The sequence below is a fragment of the Acinonyx jubatus genome, chromosome B1 (genome assembly GCF_027475565.1).
Source record: "Acinonyx jubatus isolate Ajub_Pintada_27869175 chromosome B1, VMU_Ajub_asm_v1.0, whole genome shotgun sequence".
In the NCBI taxonomy this organism is placed as follows: domain Eukaryota; kingdom Metazoa; phylum Chordata; class Mammalia; order Carnivora; family Felidae; genus Acinonyx; species Acinonyx jubatus.
In genome coordinates, this window is record NC_069382.1 from 169,511,976 (window position 1) to 169,525,617 (window position 13,642).

General features: G+C 41.9%; 1 protein-coding gene across 5 annotated transcripts in view; it reads right to left on the reverse strand.

Annotated features, from left to right (window-relative positions):
- FAM114A1 (family with sequence similarity 114 member A1) overlaps window positions 1-13,642 on the reverse strand; it is a 69,002-nt gene that overhangs the window by 19,889 nt on the left and 35,471 nt on the right. For all 5 annotated transcript variants that reach the window (XM_027055403.2, XM_027055381.2, XM_027055395.2 and 2 more), the window contains 3 exons: window positions 11,048-11,182; window positions 7,051-7,203; window positions 745-868 (listed from right to left, as the gene is read on the reverse strand). In XM_027055403.2, the coding sequence (XP_026911204.1) occupies window positions 745-868; window positions 7,051-7,203; window positions 11,048-11,182 (412 nt within the window). The remainder of the gene's footprint in view (window positions 1-744; window positions 869-7,050; window positions 7,204-11,047; window positions 11,183-13,642) is intronic.

The window sequence follows — 13,642 nt, forward strand, 5'->3', positions numbered from 1 at the left end:
GTTACCTAACTTGTTCAAGGCCATGCAGCCAGTAAATGGTGGAAATGTTTCAAATGGGACCTTGAGAGAGTCCCAGGAGAAGTCAGCCTGTGTGGCCATGGTTGTCTGTTAGCATAACCTGAACAACTGTGGTTGCAGTGCTAGGTGATGACCTCAGTAAGAAATTACTCTCAGGCGAGCCTGGGTGGCTCAGCTGGTTAAGTGTCCGACTCTTGATTTCAGCTCAAGTAATGATAGGGTTGTGAGATTGAGCCCCACGTTGGGCTCTATGCTCATCTCTCCTTCTCTCTCTCTCTCTGCCCCTCCAAAATAAATAAATTCTTAAAAAAAAAAGAAAAGAAAGAAAGAAAAGAAAAATACAAGAAGAAATCCATGAAAAGCCCTGCCCACTGCATGCAGATACGAAATTAGATATCAGAGCATAAACTCCAGTCATCAGGGCCCTGCTCAGGGCACTGCGTTCTTGGTCCATGTGACCATTTGAGTTTACTGTGTGCCGTGATGTGTCAGGAACTGTGCTGCCCACCAGAGAAATGAAGATGCGTCAGTCAGGAGTTCCCGCCCTACGGATCAATGCGACCAGCTCCTGTAACAAGAGCAGATGTACAGAGTGTTCTGGAAGCGAGGAGGAGGGGCACTTGCATTAAATCATCCCCTGTTCAAAGGGCTGCGTTTATTAACAGCCGTTTCTGAAGGATCATACCAACACTTTGTTTTGCTGTTTAACCGGTTATTTTCCTTTACCTTGTTCTTCTTGATTCTCTTCATTCTCCAATTCTTTGGCTGCAAAGATGTCTTTAATGGAAATTAGGTCGTTTTTTAAGAGTTCCAGCTTCTCTCCATCAAGCGATGTTAAAAATGACTGAACCTGAAAACAGAAATAGGTCAGTGTAACTGTCATCTTTTCTTCTCATTAGTCACATTTACACAGGGCCGTCCCCAGTTCTCCCAGGACTCAGGCGATTGGTGGTGTGTGTGGGGGGGGCGGCGGGGGGTAATGCCAGGTTGAACGCTGGATTTACTGCCTATGAACCTTGCAACTTTGGGTGAGTTACATAAGCTCCCTGGGCCTCAGCTTTTACAACTTTAAAGGGAGAGCCACACTTCATTGTGATCCTTTGTGACGTAAATGAAATAGTGACCGTGAAGTACGAGACACAGGTGCAAAAGGCAGACGCTAAGTAAATTGTGGTGGCAGCTCTTGTAGCCAAGTGGTTAAAAACACACATGTTGTCAACTCTGAATTCAAAGATGAGCCCCGTGGGGCGTCTGGGTGGCTCAGTCAGTTAATCGACTGACTCCTGATCTCGGCTCAGGTCATGATCTCAAGGTCATGGGATTGAGCCCCACATCGGGCTCTGTGCTCTGCGCTGAGCATGGAGGCTGCTTAAGATTCTCTTTCTCCCTCTGTCCCTTCCCTGCTTGCTATCTCTCACTCTTAAAAAAAAAAAAACAACAAATATGAGTCCCTCACTTATGAATTGTGTGACCTGGGATAATTTATTTAACCTTTCTATGTCTTTCCTTCCTTATCTGTAAAATGGGTTCTAATAGCATCTCCCTTGTAAGGTTGTTTTGAGGGTTAAATGAGATAATGTATTTAAAAGTACTTACAGTGACAGTCAAGAAATTACATATATGTCATGTATGTTAACATAAAAGAATATTAACATATGTATGTATAATACATATACATATAAACAAACACATAAAGAAATGTTTTACATATACAGATATACATACATTATTACTTGCTAGATGTGGGTTATACACCACGGCTACAAAAACACATGAGACACATTTTTCTTCTCAGAGATCTTGCAGTCTATTGGAGGAAAGCCCAGGCTAACCGCTAACGGCCATGACAGATGTGAATGGAGGGGCAGTGGGGCACCAGGGAGGCGACTTCAGTCCCACTTGGGGAGACAAGAAGGTGGGCAGGGAGACTTCACAGAGGATGATGCTTGAGCTGACAACTTCCCTGTTCACTGTCTTCAGAGCCCCTCTTTTGAAACTGACCGCGGTAAACACTTAAAAATTATTTGCACACGTGGCCAGCCATCCTCTGTGAATCTGAAGACTGATTTGAACTTTCAAAATGGCCATAGTGCATGGAAAAACCATACAAAAAATGACATAAGACTGTAAAGTAGTAAAGTTTTCATTCTGCAGGTCAAACACTTGCTCTGGAGCCAGAACCAGCTGAGGAGCCGCAATGCCCCCTGGAATATGTTTTCGTATTCATTATGGTTGTAGATTCACACATCAGGGTAAGCGAGAGGGTTAGAGAGGGCATCAGGGATGCCAGGAAAACATTTTCCTAGAAGTTGTCATGTATATCAGGAGGACAGAATGCAATGGCAAGGAGCTCCGGAAGGAAGCGTGGCAGGAAGGCATCCACACAAACCCATCAGTCATGGAGTTCAGCAGGTGGAGGCAAATGCACCCTGCATGATGGCTGCCCCCACATCCTTTGGCTCTGACCTTTTAAGAGCTTCTTTTCAGCTCAGATATTCATGATTAGGTCTCAGGGTCCTAGATAGGCCCACATCAGATTCCTACAATTCAGATGTATTTTTAAACAGCAGTTTTCAAAGAGTAAAATAAAAAAGGTAATTATTGAATAAATGTGCTTGAGCACAACACTTAGTGAAAATGTGGGGCATTATGGTTTCCTCATGTCTTCTGGAGGGGAGCCATCCTCTGGGAGGGAATGCACCGGGGTTGTATGCCTTGGGCATCCTTTGGAAAGGATTCTTTTTAACAAAGGAATCTATTGTCAGCATCTTTCTACTACAGTATCTCTTTTGCTTCCTCCTAGTTCATTCCATTATGCCAAGGTGATGAGCATTGAATCTTTATTTCAATCCAATAATAAATAATCATGCACTCCTCAATAAATATTCATAGAATGCTGACTATATGCTTGGCATTCTGCTAAGTGTTGATGGGAACACAAGGGTAGACAGTCTGCCTTGTAAATCTTTTCCCTGAGAGGGAGTATAGAGTGCCATTTTGAAGATTCTTGTTTACTGTTCTTGTGAGCTATTGTGTATAATAGCAATTAAAATGATTAGTTTTTTTCATAAGGTTTATAGTATACCACATTGTCATGCCTGTTGCCATCCTAGAGTCAATCTAGTAGAGTAGTAATGATAATAATTCCTTATATTTCCATATAATGTGTCTATGTTTTAGCCAATAGCAAGGTCAGCAGAGGTGATGTGTATCATTTTCAGGTCAAGGCTCTTAAAAAATGGGAGTGTACCCTCTACACCTTTCTGTCCTTGTGCTGGTGGGATAAAGACAACAAAGAGGGCCTAGAAGATGGTGAAATCCAATGCTCTAGACTCAGACACAGGGGAGTCCACAGGGCCAAAGGGATGTGCCCACCCAGAGCCCACACTCCTTCTTCCAAACCACTCTCTAGGTACTAAAGTTGCTAAAGTTTCCCTCCCTCAGCCTGTATGGATCTCTACTCAGGATGTGCTCCTTATGGCAGGACCATCCACTGGAGGGTGCACCCCTAGGTCTAAGAGGTGGCTGTTAGCAGTGGCGTGGATGGAACTTGAACTAGGGTATCCTCACATGTACATATAAAGCCCTTGAAGTGAGAGATAGCTGGAAATAAAGACAGGAGAGCAGGCAGGAGGGTAGTACGGAAATGTGAGGAGTGTGAGAAGTCTGAATGGGAACCAGGCCTTCAAAGTCATTATAAAAGTGTATTTGTTAGGGTAGGATGACAGAATATATATATTTTTTCAACAGTTTGTTTCAAAACTCCTTTAACTTCCAAGAATTTGGTGTGTAGAGGAGGTCTAGTTAAATTTGAATGATGAATATTTTCTTAGTGTAAGTGTGTGTCTCAAATATTGCAGAGGACATATTTACATTAAAAAAGTATTCATTGTTGGGGCGCCTGGGTGGCTCAGTCGGTTAAGCGTCTGACTTCAGCTCAGGTCATGATCTCACCATTTGTGAGTTCGAGCTCTGCATCAGGCTCTGTGCTGACAGCTCAGAGCCTGGAGACCTCTTCGGCTTCTGTGTCTCCCTCTCTCTCTATCCCTCCTCTGCTCATACTCTGTGTGTGTGTGTGTCTCTCTCTCTCAAAAATAAACATTAAAAACATTTTAAAAAGAAGTATTCATTGTTTATTAAAAGTTAAAGCTTATCTTGTCATCCTGTATTTTTATTTGCTAAATCTGACAACCCCAGTAAGGGTCTCCATTTGTATTCTTGCCTGAGGCAGGTGAACATCAGGACGGATCTAGTGGAGCCATGAGATGGACAGAGCGTGGCTCCTGAACCCCTAATTCAGGAAAGCTGCCTGATGACCAGGCACTCCCATCTTGGACGGTTCTAGAATGAGGATAATGCCTACTGATTTGACCCATATATTTTTAGGACTTTTTTTTTATAGCACCCAGTAACGCATTACTAATCCAAGAAAAAGTTCTGCATTCCCTACTATGAATCTATAAAAATCTCTAGGCCGGGGGAACAAAAGCAGAGCTTGTAGAACAGTGTGTAAACAGAGGGAAATGCATCCCTCCAGGGACCAAACCTCCTTCCTAGCAACGTCAGTCGTTTGGGGCTCTTTTCTAAGGACCTGGGACTCTTTCACAGCTGAAAACTGCAATGGAACTCTCCAGAATGGAATCTCTCTACCACTATGATAACTACAAGAGACCATACATCCGTGTTATGTTTTTAATTAAAACAACACACATACACACACATATAAGAATGCATGTAAAAATAAAATGTCATCAACCTTATATATGCATATACATAAACATGTATAAAAAGACAGCTAACATTTATTGAGTACTTATTATCTATTCAGCAAGCTGCAACTGGCTTCACGTGGATTATCTCATTTAATTCTTTAATGCTGCTATGAGGTAGGTTTTATTATTAATCCCATTTCACAGATAAGGAGATTGAGGTAAGATGGGTCCAAAATCATACAGCTACTACTGAGTGGTATTTGATCGTGTAATGTCTGACTCGAAGCCCAGCTTTTATAGGGAAAGATTTGTGATTCAGTGGAAAACTACATTTTCTAGAGCACACGTTACCAGGTTATCTGATTCCGAGTCTATGGGAGCAACTTCACAACTCTATGGATTGCACGAGCTGAGAGCAGTGCAAAATAATTCTAGTCTATAGACGTGTGAATAGATTCTGTCCAGCAGAGGAACAGCCTCACCTCCTGTGGTTTATGACCATTTGCACACTGGTTTCAAAATTGCTTTACTCCACGTAAATATGTGTGTTGGCTTTTCCCCTGAACCAATTATAATATCTGCTTGGTTCTTTCATTTAATTAAGAGGCTAAATAAATTCTTTAATTCACGTTCATTTTGTAACTGTATATGAGGCATGATTTTGTTCTTAAAAAATTACCCCCTTTAACCGTTTAACCACAAGACTGTTCCTGATGGCTCATGGATAACAACAATAAAAAAGAAATAAACACAGAAAAGTGACACATAACTCAATCATCTGGAAGGAGGGGGATTTCCATCCTGTTTGGTTCTTGGTTGCCTCTTATAGGGCAGAGGCCATGTTTCCTGGCTTAGGTGGGCATCAAGAATGTCTGTATCCCCTCCAAGTGCAAACATGGAGGACATGGCCAAGAGAGAGTCAAGAATCACTCCTCTACTGTAAGGCTCACTTCCAAGTTCCTCTTGCCATCAGGGGTCCTGCTTGTCCCCAGTGAATGTCACTGAGATGAACTATGGCCCCTCCCAAGACGTCCAGCAGGTGCTACCCTATGGCTCCGCCAGGAAAACACCCCAAAGTACAATCAGCCTGACACCAGGCAAAAGAGCTGTATATATAACTAAGTGAATTAATAGTTTTAAAGCACTTAGAATAGTGACTATATAAGTATCATATGAGTATTTGCTCAATAACTACCCTCCCCCATCCCCCACGTAGATCCTTTAAAAAAAAAATCCCCAAACCCTGCTGATTTCTACTGTTTCTATTTTGTTTCTTGAGATCACAGTGATGGGGATGTGAATGTACAGGGCTATCAGGTAATTCCCAGGTTTCCATTCTGGAACATTCCCAGATAGAACTTTTTTTTTTTTTTTTTAATGTTTATTTATTTTTGAGAGAGAGAGACAGAGTGAGAGCAGGGTAGAGGTAGAGAGAGAGGGAGACACAGAATCTGAAGCAGGCTCCGGGCTCTGAACTGTCAGCACAGAGTCCAGCATGGGGTTTGAACTCATGAATGGTGAGATCATGACCTGAGCTGAAGACTGATGCTCAACCAACTGAGCCATCCAGGTGCCCCCCCCCCAATAGACCTTTAACCCCCAGCAAGATAATCCTGCCTTTTGTGGCCCAAGCTTTTTAACGAATGGGTGAACACATCACTATTTAGCCCATAAAACTCTATTAAAACCCTGCAGTCTGGAAGAAACATCAGCTGCTTTGTTTTCATTGGGTGGATATGGCAATGTGGCCTAGTAGGGCATCGCTGGTCTGGGTACATCACCAAAAGAAAGCACAGGGCCAGGAGCCTGACAGGCAAGTTTCTGAGCAACCTTTGGCACCATGAAGTATGGTGGTGATGACTCTTATTTTGCTGGCCCTCTTGGGGGCGGGGAGGGGTAATAGCTTAGCATAGGACAGAGAAGAAATAATGTGGAGCACAAGGGGTCATCAAACTGTATCATACTTGTGACCCTAGCACACTACTAACAAGGCCCTAAACATGAGATATTTTAATGGCAGATTTTCCAGTTTCTCTCATGTATAAGAAAACAAATTAGTGAACATGGAATTTTATTTTATTTATTGTTATTATTATTATTTTTTTTTTAGAGAGAGAGAGCATGAGCAGGGGGAGGGGCAGAGGGAGAAGAGAGAGAATCTTAAGCAGGCTCCACACCCAGCACGGCGCCTGACACAGGGCTTGTTCTCATGACCCTGAGATCATGACCTGAGCTGAAATCAAGAGTAAGACGCTCAACAAACTGAGCCACCCACGTGCCCCAGTGAACATGGTATTATACATGAGCAGGGCTGACATACCTTGCTTTCACTTTCATTGGACAGAATTTCCAGGGCTTCCAGGTGTGACAAACCTTGATACTCATCAAACAGCATCCCGTAGTGTGCGGTCCTCTCGGCCGTGAGCTGCTGGGCCAACCTCTGCTTCTCTTTCTCCTTGGCTTCTCTTAACATCTGCGGAAATACACAGTGTTTGTGCCCTGGGTGTATGCTGGGATGCCTCATTTCCTGAATCAGGGGAGATAAGGGCTGGCTTTGTATTTGTGAAGAGTAGGTTTTAGTTACTTGGGAATTTCTAACACAATGATTCTTTGATTGATCCTACTGACAATTTTTACATAATATTCCACTTTGAGTTTTCCATGTTCATTATATACATGAAAAGACAAAGCAAAAATTCTATGCCTGGGAACAGGATTGGAAAGAAGCACATCAGAAGCTGAACCGTGGTTTCCGCTGAAGTGTTTTCCGTGTGTGATTAATTTTCTTATTTTCTAAAATATCCAAATTATCTATAACGAGCAAATCGATGCACACCAGGAAAGTCTAATCTATTGTGATAGGATTCACTGCAACTTTGGCACCCAGGCAGACCTCAAGGCAGTCATAAGCTGGTCTGCTTTGATCTGAGTTGCGTTATTTTAAAAAATTTTATGTGGGTGGCTATTAACCATCTTTGATGAACAATATTAATAAAATATAAACTCATAACGTATTTCTCATCAGATACTAAGTATAAAGAAGAATATTAGCTTATTGATGCTGGAGAAGTAGGACTGTGAATGGAGTTCCTCTCCATGTTGATCATTTCTCTCTAGTTATTTTTTTTGTTGATTAAATAAAGAGAGCAAAGTGAACACCGAGTCCCCCAGTCACTCCCAATTTCCTGCACTTGCTTTCTGTGATTCTAAGCATCCTTTATTTGATTCCTCATTAAGTTTACTGGGCATTACGTTTATAGGGTTCTTTAGTATCTATGGAGAGCACCATAAACACAGTGGCCACCACAAATTCACAAGGGAAAGATCATGGAAGAACAGACCGTGGTTTTTAATGTGCATCAATAAAACAATCGACCCCATTTCTCCTTTTGGGTTCTTGAGGCGCTTAGCCAAAAACTCACTGGGCTGCAGACAGAATTCTCCCCTCTATCTGTCTTTAACATTAATATGTACAAGCTCTGAATTTTAAATTTTCAAAACAATCTCATCAAATTACCACTGGGGATTTAAAAAAAAATTTTTAATGTTTATTTATTTTGAGAGAGAGAGAGAGAGAGAGAGAGAGAGAGACAGAGTATGAGTGGAGGAGGGGCAGAGGGAGTGGGAGACACAGATTCTGAAGTGGGCTTCAGGCTCTGAGTTGTCAGCACAGAGCCCGATGCGGGGCTCAAACTCATGGACTGTGAGATCATGACCTGAGCTGAAGTCGGACGCTCAACCGACTGAACCACCCAGGCGCCCTGAAATTCTCCATTTTAGAGGTATGTGAATTTCAGCCAAAGAAGCATAGTTAGCCAGTTTCTGGACTTGGTCACATTTCCCCCACATTATCACCTTCTTAACTAGAATGAAATTTATATCTATACATATATACTTATATATAGACACATATATAGGCTTATAGGTAGGTACATGTGTATATATAATATATAATATGTACGTATGTATCTATATAAATTTTATATATAAGTCCTGTGGTAACAATATTCCTACATGCTCACCAAATACCCTTTCCGTCCTAGACACATAACTGAACTATATTTCTCAGCCCCTTGAGTTGAATTAGGTAGACTCTGTGGAAGTTTTGGCCAAAGGAATGAAGGTAAAGTGACATATATCACTTCCAGGGAGAAGTCCTAAAGTGTCCTACCTACCGGGCCCTCCCATATTCCTTCCCCTTCTATGAGGCTGGAAGTAAAGATTTTAGGACGGCAGATCCACAAGATAATGGACTCAGAAAAGAGCTATCTAGAGAGTCCCTGAACAGGGACATTCACGCTGCAGGAGCGAAAGTTAGATTTTTTTGCTCTTAGCCACATCGATCCTTGGGGGTTGGTGTTTTAGTTTCATTTTCATTTTGCAACATCTGGTATTAATTATCTGATTAATACAAATGTATTTTCTTTTGCAGAATCGGTAGGCTGGTGGTTTAGATGATCCTGCCAAGTCCTGACCTGAGCTATAATATCAGAGTGGTTATATGAAGGTTACTCTGGAAGAGACCAGAGGAAATAGCTTAAAACAAAAGCTTTTCAGGAAATGCCACTAACATGATGTCAGTGATGGCTCCTTAGTGGCTTCCTAGTGTTGAGCCAGGAGAAGGTATGTTTGTCCTGCCTATGAAATTTATGAAATCTGGGGCTGTATCAGCTGCTCCTGATTTCAGGAAGGCAGAGACAGACCTGGCGTATCTGCCTGTTATGGAGGAAGGGACCAGGAGCATGTCCGCACTGTGGAGCATGAACTGGGCATGTGCCATCTGAAAAAGCAAGTTCACTATTAGGGTTTTATACTTGGAAAAGAAAATAAATACTACTTTTAACTTCTTTAACTACTATAGGTAAGCAAAACATGATTAAATTCTTTTTTTTTTTTTAAGTAAGCTCTACGTTCAACATGGGTCTTAAACCCATGACCTCAAGATCAAGAGTCACATGCTCTACCGACTGTACAAGCCAGGTGCCCCACAGATTCAATTCTTCATATCGTATTTCCCAAGGAGGGTTGGAAAACTTTAAAACTTGAAGTGTGAGAAGAGAGGCCCATCCTTGCACATAGTAAGAGGACTGTAAATTAAAATTCCAATGATGCCATTTCCACCTATTATATTGACACATAGTAATACAACAACAATAACTACCGTTCCTGATGTTTGCTAAGAGTCCAGTACTCTTCCAACTCATTGAATCTTTACTATCAGTAGGTATTGATGTTGCACCCAGTGCACAGGCGAGTAAACCAGGGCACAGAAGAATTAAGTAACCTGCTCAAGGTCATGTGGCTAGAAAGTAGTAGAGCTGGAATACATACAATGATGCTTTCAACTGAATGCTTGTGTCCCCCCAAAATTCATTTTTTAAGTTTATTTATTTATTTTTGAGAGAGAAAGCGTGCGTGTGTGCAAAAGCACACAGTGGGGGAGGGGCAGAGAGAGAGAGGGAGACACAGAATCTGAAGAAGGCTCCAAGCTCCAAGCTGTCAGTGCAGAGACTGACATGGGGCTCAAACTCACAGGACTGTAAGATCATGACCTGAGCTGAAGTTGGACACGACCAGCTGAGCCACCCCGGTGCCCCGCTCCCCAAATTCATAGGTTGAGACCTAATCCCCAATGTGATGGTATTTGGAAGTAGGGCCTTTGGGAGGGGATTAGGTCATGAGGGTGGAGCCCTCATGAATAGGATTAGTGTCCTTATAAAAGAGCCCCCACAGGGCTTCTTGCCCCTTCTACCATGTGAAGACACAGCGAGAAGACGAGAAGATGGCTATCTATGAACCAGGAATGGGCCATCACCAGACACTGAAATCTGCCAGCACCTTGATCTTGGGCTTCCCAGCCTCCAGAACTATGAGAAGTCAATGTTTGTAGCTTATAAGAAACCTAGTCTTATATTTTGTTGTAGTAGCCTGTGTGGACTAAGACAAATGGCAAAAATGTAATAATCTTCAAGAAATTATTAAGTGATTAAAGCAAGGTACAAATGGGTGTGGTTAGCATGCTACCATTTGTCTGCAAAAGTATATATGTATCTGTATCTCTGTCTATGTCTATACCCATATCTATAGCTATATGATAATTCTGACAGAATCCATAAGAAGCTGTTAACAGCGTTTGCCTCCCATGAGGAACCCAGTGGCTGGGGAACAGGTGCATTAGAAACTCAATTTTCATTCTCTACTGTCTTAGGTCATTTGAATTTAAATCACATGCTTTAAAATACCTATTTAAAAAGATAAATAAAAAGGTATTTACTTTACTGACTGAAAGAAAGGATGGCAAAAGTATATAATCCCACCTGAGATAAGGAAACGGTTCTCTCCATGAGTGTCTTGGTCCGCTTAAAGCCTGGGTCACTCTCCGCAAGGACATTCATGGTTTTCTTACCAATGAATTCCAGAGCGTCCAGACCGCCCGTTAAGACGCTTTTACCCTGCAGATGAGATAATCACATGGGATTAGCTTTTGCCTTTTGCAATTTCACAGCAGTCAGAAACTCACAGAAGGCACTATGTGCAAATATTAAAATCAATATGAAGTCACAATTTTTTCTCATCAGGGATTTAACATCCACTTAATGCTGTTTTCTTTTCCTTGGAAGGACATATGGCATATAATTTGTAGGGCATACAATATTATTTAAAAAGGACGCTTAGGAAAAACCAAAGCATATTTGGGATTAATTTTTACTGGCTCTATGTGTATGAATAGAATACGTATCTAAGACATGAAATTAATAGGTGATCCCATTACTGTTTTTGTTTGAAAGAATGTTAACCTGAGTAACAGAGTTGTTTGGAGCAGTCTATTAAAATGTCAAATACTCTTGCCAATTTAGCAAATTCTTTAATCTAGGGCCTTGGAGTATGGGACCCTCAGGCTGTTTCAGATGGCCCTTGCATACTTTCAGAAACTAGCAATAACTGCCTATAATTAGTATATTCATGAAATAAGACAGGTTGATTTCCATATACGGCTGCCTTTAGAAACTGTTCCATCATACAATGATCCTGCAAATCCTCTTGTCAGCCATTGTTTTCCTTAAAAAAGAAAGATTAAAACAACCAAGATTTACTCACATAAACTGTTCATATAAATAGAACTGCTTACATTTCTTTACAGCTTCTGTTCATATACTCCAACTACACAACTGCAATTATACTATGCACACATCTGTGTTTTTTCTGCCTTACATGAACTATACACATTATATTTTATTAAGATATTATTGCCTGTGTACATTTTCCAATCTTCATAATTATTGCTTCATTAGCAATATTAGACTTCGCTGAATTAATATACTTTAGTAGGCATTTCCATCTTGGACATTTAGATGCTGTTTTCAGATTTGGGGGCCATTCAATATTCACATCAGAAAACAGATTTTAACACATGTATATTGTGGAAGGACTATGGGATATCACAATTCATACTTTTGCATGATTTGATTTATGTCTTTTAATATTCTACGAGGGATTACTTCAGTAGAGAATAAAATGGGAGAAAGAAGGACATGGAGACTTTGATTAAGGGCAAAGCTGGTAGGAGTGTCTGGAACTTGGGAAAAGTAAGTATCAGAAGGTAGAAGAGAACACAGAAAGGAATTGAGGGTGCTGAAGACAAACTCAGAGTGCCCTGCGCTGTCACTCAGGGAGACGATGAACTCATTTCTTATAACCAGGGATATGAAAGAGCTCCGCCCCATCCCCAACCCGACCCCCTCCACATGTAGGCATACTGGACATGTGTTGCTGTTTGACTCCTAAAACACACTTGCTGCTTCTCATTCAGCCTTAGTCTAGAGGGCCTTGAGTTGCAAGGAGGAGAGCACGCATTTTCTAATTCTGGCATGCTCTGACCCCAAAGTCCGGTAAGATGACTTCACATATGTGTCCACAGCTTCCTCTCCTTCCCACATTGCACTGTACTCACCTTTGAGTTGGCTCTGTCTTCCAGGATGTTGTGCCCTTTTGTTTGTCCACATATGCCCAGCATCTAGCATAGTTCCTGGCACATAGTGAGGACTGATTACCTTTTTTTCTGTTAAGTTTTTTTTAATGTTTATTTTTGAGAGAGACAGAGCGTGAGCAAGGGAGGGGCAGAGAGAGAGAGAGAGAGAGAGAGAGAGAGAGAGAGAGAGAGAGAGAGAATCCCAAGCAGGCTCCAGACTCTGAGCTGTCAGCACAGAGCCTGACGCAAGGATCGAACTCACCAACGGTGAGATCATGACCTGAGCCAAAGTCAGACGCTTAACCGACTGAGCCACCCAGGTGCCCCCACCTTTTTGTTTTTAAATGAATGAATGAATAAATTGGACATCAACTATACTTCTAGAAAAAGTAGTTGGTTTTTACACAGCAGAAAAGAAACCTTTTCTTCCTGACACTGAAGACCGGCTAGCTGCATCATCTCATCTGGGGTGCCTCCCTGCTTTTTCATTATTCATCAGTGTTTTGCTGCCAATAATAAGCTTCTTGAAGAGGCAGACAGGGATCTGGGGCAGGGGATAAACTTAGGGTTATTCAAGGAATGGGGAGAGTAGGAATGGGAGGTTAAGATGGGGGAAGAATGTTGGTCTTAGTTATCTGGAAACACTTCAGAAACATCTCAGGATGTTGTTTCCAATTCCTTACCAGCATTTTTTTTTTTTTTTTTTTGGTTTCTGAATGGCTTTATAATCTTCAAATTGAAGATTAAGAAACATAGACCTGGGGCGCCTGGGTGGCTCAGTCGGTTGGGCAGCCGACTTCAGCTCAGGTCATGATCTTGCGGTCCTTGAGTTCGAGCCCCGCGTCGGGCTCTGTGCTGACAGCTCGGAACCAGGAGCTTGCTTCAGATTCTGTGTCTCCCTCTCTCTGACCCTCCCCCGTTCATGCTCTGTCTCTCTCTCTCT